This window comes from Littorina saxatilis, unplaced genomic scaffold, assembly GCF_037325665.1.
Source record: "Littorina saxatilis isolate snail1 unplaced genomic scaffold, US_GU_Lsax_2.0 scaffold_908, whole genome shotgun sequence".
NCBI lineage: Eukaryota > Metazoa > Mollusca > Gastropoda > Littorinimorpha > Littorinidae > Littorina > Littorina saxatilis.
In genome coordinates, this window is record NW_027126003.1 from 19,228 (window position 1) to 22,500 (window position 3,273).

General features: G+C 44.2%; 1 protein-coding gene across 2 annotated transcripts in view; it reads right to left on the reverse strand.

The window, feature by feature from the left end:
- Positions 1-2,032: 2,032 nt before the first annotated feature.
- Positions 2,033-3,273, reverse strand: part of LOC138954458 (uncharacterized) — a 6,626-nt gene continuing 5,385 nt past the window's right edge. Inside the window, exon 6 of one of the 2 annotated variants that reach the window (XM_070326304.1) lies at positions 2,033-2,863. In XM_070326304.1, coding sequence (XP_070182405.1) covers positions 2,451-2,863 — 413 coding nt within the window. In that variant the 3' untranslated portion in view covers positions 2,033-2,450. The remainder of the gene's footprint in view (positions 2,864-3,273) is intronic. The other variant, XM_070326303.1, reaches the window with a different exon arrangement.

Here is a 3,273-nt window from a genome sequence, read left to right on the forward strand (position 1 = left end):
TTTCATTTCTTCAATGATAAGTTGAAAATCTTCATTCTTCATAATAATGTTATTGGCATAATGTGTAATTGCCACAATTTACAGAGTTTAATTAAAAAAAATGATGCGATAAAAATCAAAGTGAAAACATTTGTTTTTATACTGATACCTTATTTACCTTGTGGCTTGTGTGCCTCAGGTTTAGGAGCGGCTCAAACGTCCTCTGCTCCTCAGTCTGCAAGAAATTAAGCGATGGCCTGAAGGAGAATAGAAAAAGATCCTTTGTCAGCACCCTGTGTATGTGTGTGGGTGTGTGTGTTAGATAAATAGGCGGGGGGGGGGGGGGGGGAGGTGCAATAGCTACCACGCCTAATGCAGTCTGCAAAACAAGTGCAACACTTCTACAGAGCTTTTATGATACAAAGCTTCAAATAAGAAACACATTACAATCAAATGAAAGCTGAGCCTGTCATTGCAAAATAAGGAATATACAACAATCCAGTGGCATGTAAAATATTGTTCCTTCAGAAAGATGGCTCTGACAGCAGAAACAATTTAACTTGAAGTTTGAGTCCAAAATTATTTCTCTACATTAGTGAACGTACTTGCAGTAATACCCCTCACACATTAACTATTCACAGACTGAATAACAGTGTGTTCCCAATGTTGCTTCCGTGTATCGGTTAGATCCATCTCGGTTAGATCCATCTGCAGAGTACGGATTGTCATCCGTTTAATATTAAAAAGGAAAAACAATCAGAACTTGTCATCAGTGATCAACCTACCTTGCAAGAGTGGGGTGAAACACTCACTTCCTGCCAACATGTCTGCAAAAAAAAGAGGAAACAATACCAATGGAAGCTTAAAATGGTTCTTTTGTTCAATATGTGTACACGTGCTTCATTTCTGGGGTGAAAGTGTAAAATATATTGATGGATTGATAGAACAATATTGCCTCAAGTTCACCGCACCAAAAAATACTTATCAATCAACATTGTCATCACTCGATCAGCTATTCCATCTCTTTCATAAGTGTGTGTGTGATGGTGTGAGCGTGTGTGTGTTTGTGTACGTGTGTGTGTGTTTGTGAACAAGCGTTGAAAAACGTATGTTTACCTTGCTCTAGATCTACCGACTTTCGTAGGCGGAGACTTCTCTGCCGTGACAGCGGCTTCGTTTCCCTGGCAGAATTCAACATCTTGTACAGATCTGCCGGTGATTTTCATTTCCTCCGCTTCTAGAGTCACTTGATCCACAGATTTGACGAACATTGAATGTTCTTTTAGTTCTTGTGACGGAAGTAAAATCAAGGAATTAAGTGGGCATTCCTGAGCCCTCTGCTGGCTTCATGTCCACAAAGTAAATCGCACAAACTTGCAGGGTTTGGGGGGTAGTTTATTACTTTGAAGAAGAACAGCTAGTCGTCGCTGCCCGTTCAGCATTCTTCGCGCGACTTTTGTTTTGCAGAGGAAGGCATATATGCAGTTTTTTTCCTGATGAATGTTGCCAGGGTGCACAAACTGAGAAAGCATTCCCGATTTTCCACAATTTTCTACTTCTTTACAGTCTTTTGCACAACATGATTTATAACTGCCGGTGTACGTCTAATTCATGATGCCAACCAGCTGGGTCAAAAGTTACGTTCGAGAAAATACTCGTTGAACTAAGTTCCAAACGAATGTCAAGGCCAGTTTTTGACTGGTTTTGAACTGAAGTTGGGCTCCAAATGAAAATAAACACTTCCTCCAGCTGCGCGACCCATTGATAACAACAGTTGGAACTGGTAGGAAGATGAACAGGTCTTGCGAACTGGCTACACACTGTTACGGTTCAAGTTTAAGTTCAAAGTAAACACTCAACTGAGGTTGCAGGTAATGGCGGACTTGACTTCCTTCATAACCAAATATCACTCTTCTGACAAAAAAACCGCAAATGCTATGTTAAACCGGAAAATACGTAAACCGGAAAAGGAAGCGCATCAAAACCAAAATGGCAGCCCCCATGAAATACGAAAGGTCACGGAAAAAAGTCGTGAATAGCGTTCACGGGATACCTCCAGCTTCGCTGGGATGAAATCATGCGCTTGTCAGTGAAGAACAAGCGATGTGTTGAGTGAATTTATTCTCCGTGTTTTAAAACGATAAAAATGTCACTCGGGTTGTTGTTGTCGGTGTCGGTGGTGATGGTGGCGGATGATGGTGGATGTCGTGGTAGAGGATGATGTTGTCGTCGTAGTTGTCAGAGAGCGGCAGGTTGTAAGGACAGGTATTGCTGAGTTTCAGTAAATTGATTTAATAAAATGTTGAATTTCAGTTCAACGGTTGTTGTTGTTGTTGTTGTTGTTGTTGTTGTTGTTGTTGTTGTTGTTGTTGTTGTTAGACATCGCTGGACGTTGCGGGATGTATAGTCGAGACAGGTGGTGGTGGTGGCGGTGACGAGATGTGGGTGTCACTCAGTGTCGCTGTCGCTGTCTATGTCTCAACATCCTTCACCCAGATCACCTGGGCCGTGGACCGCGACATGGATCTCAGGCGGCCGGTAGGGTCAGCATTATTACCAAGACCATACCCACCGTCCAGGTAGACGACGACGGGTCTCTCCAAGCCCCATACTGTGTCCTCATTGGCCACCGTCACCGCCTCGTCTCGACCCCTACCTGCCGCTCTCTGTGTGGGACCTGACGTCATTTCAGCCAGTTGTCTAACGGCCTCTGTGTCGTTATGAGCCACCTTACGGGTGGGGACGCCGCGTGACTCGAGGCCCCGGATGAAGGGTGCTGGTGACAGGATGTTACCATCCGGTCTGTCACACTTCATGCCACCCAGCACAAAGACGTCGCTGAAGGTGAGGCCGCCCTGCCCGTGGGGAGCGTTGTCTTGGCAACCTGAAACATCACACACACCGTCAACATTACATCGTCGTTGTGTAAGACACATCCACACCGACTGCAACAACTACAACAACAACAACAACACCACCAACAACAACAGCAACGACGACGACACCATCACCAGCTACAACAACCACGACACAAACAACAACGACGACCCATGTCTAACTTCCGCACCAACACCGGCTACAGCAACACGTGAACAGAGACTACAACTACATCAGCAGCACCACAACCACCTGGAAATAGGAAAAACAATTTTATATTATTCAGTGTTCCACACCTCACCTTGGCAGACTTGTGACGATATTATGTAACGACGTCACAGTAAATGACGTAAATACCAACATTCCTTGTAAGTTTAATGACGTCATTGAAATGTTGTACACCAACCTGACTGACAC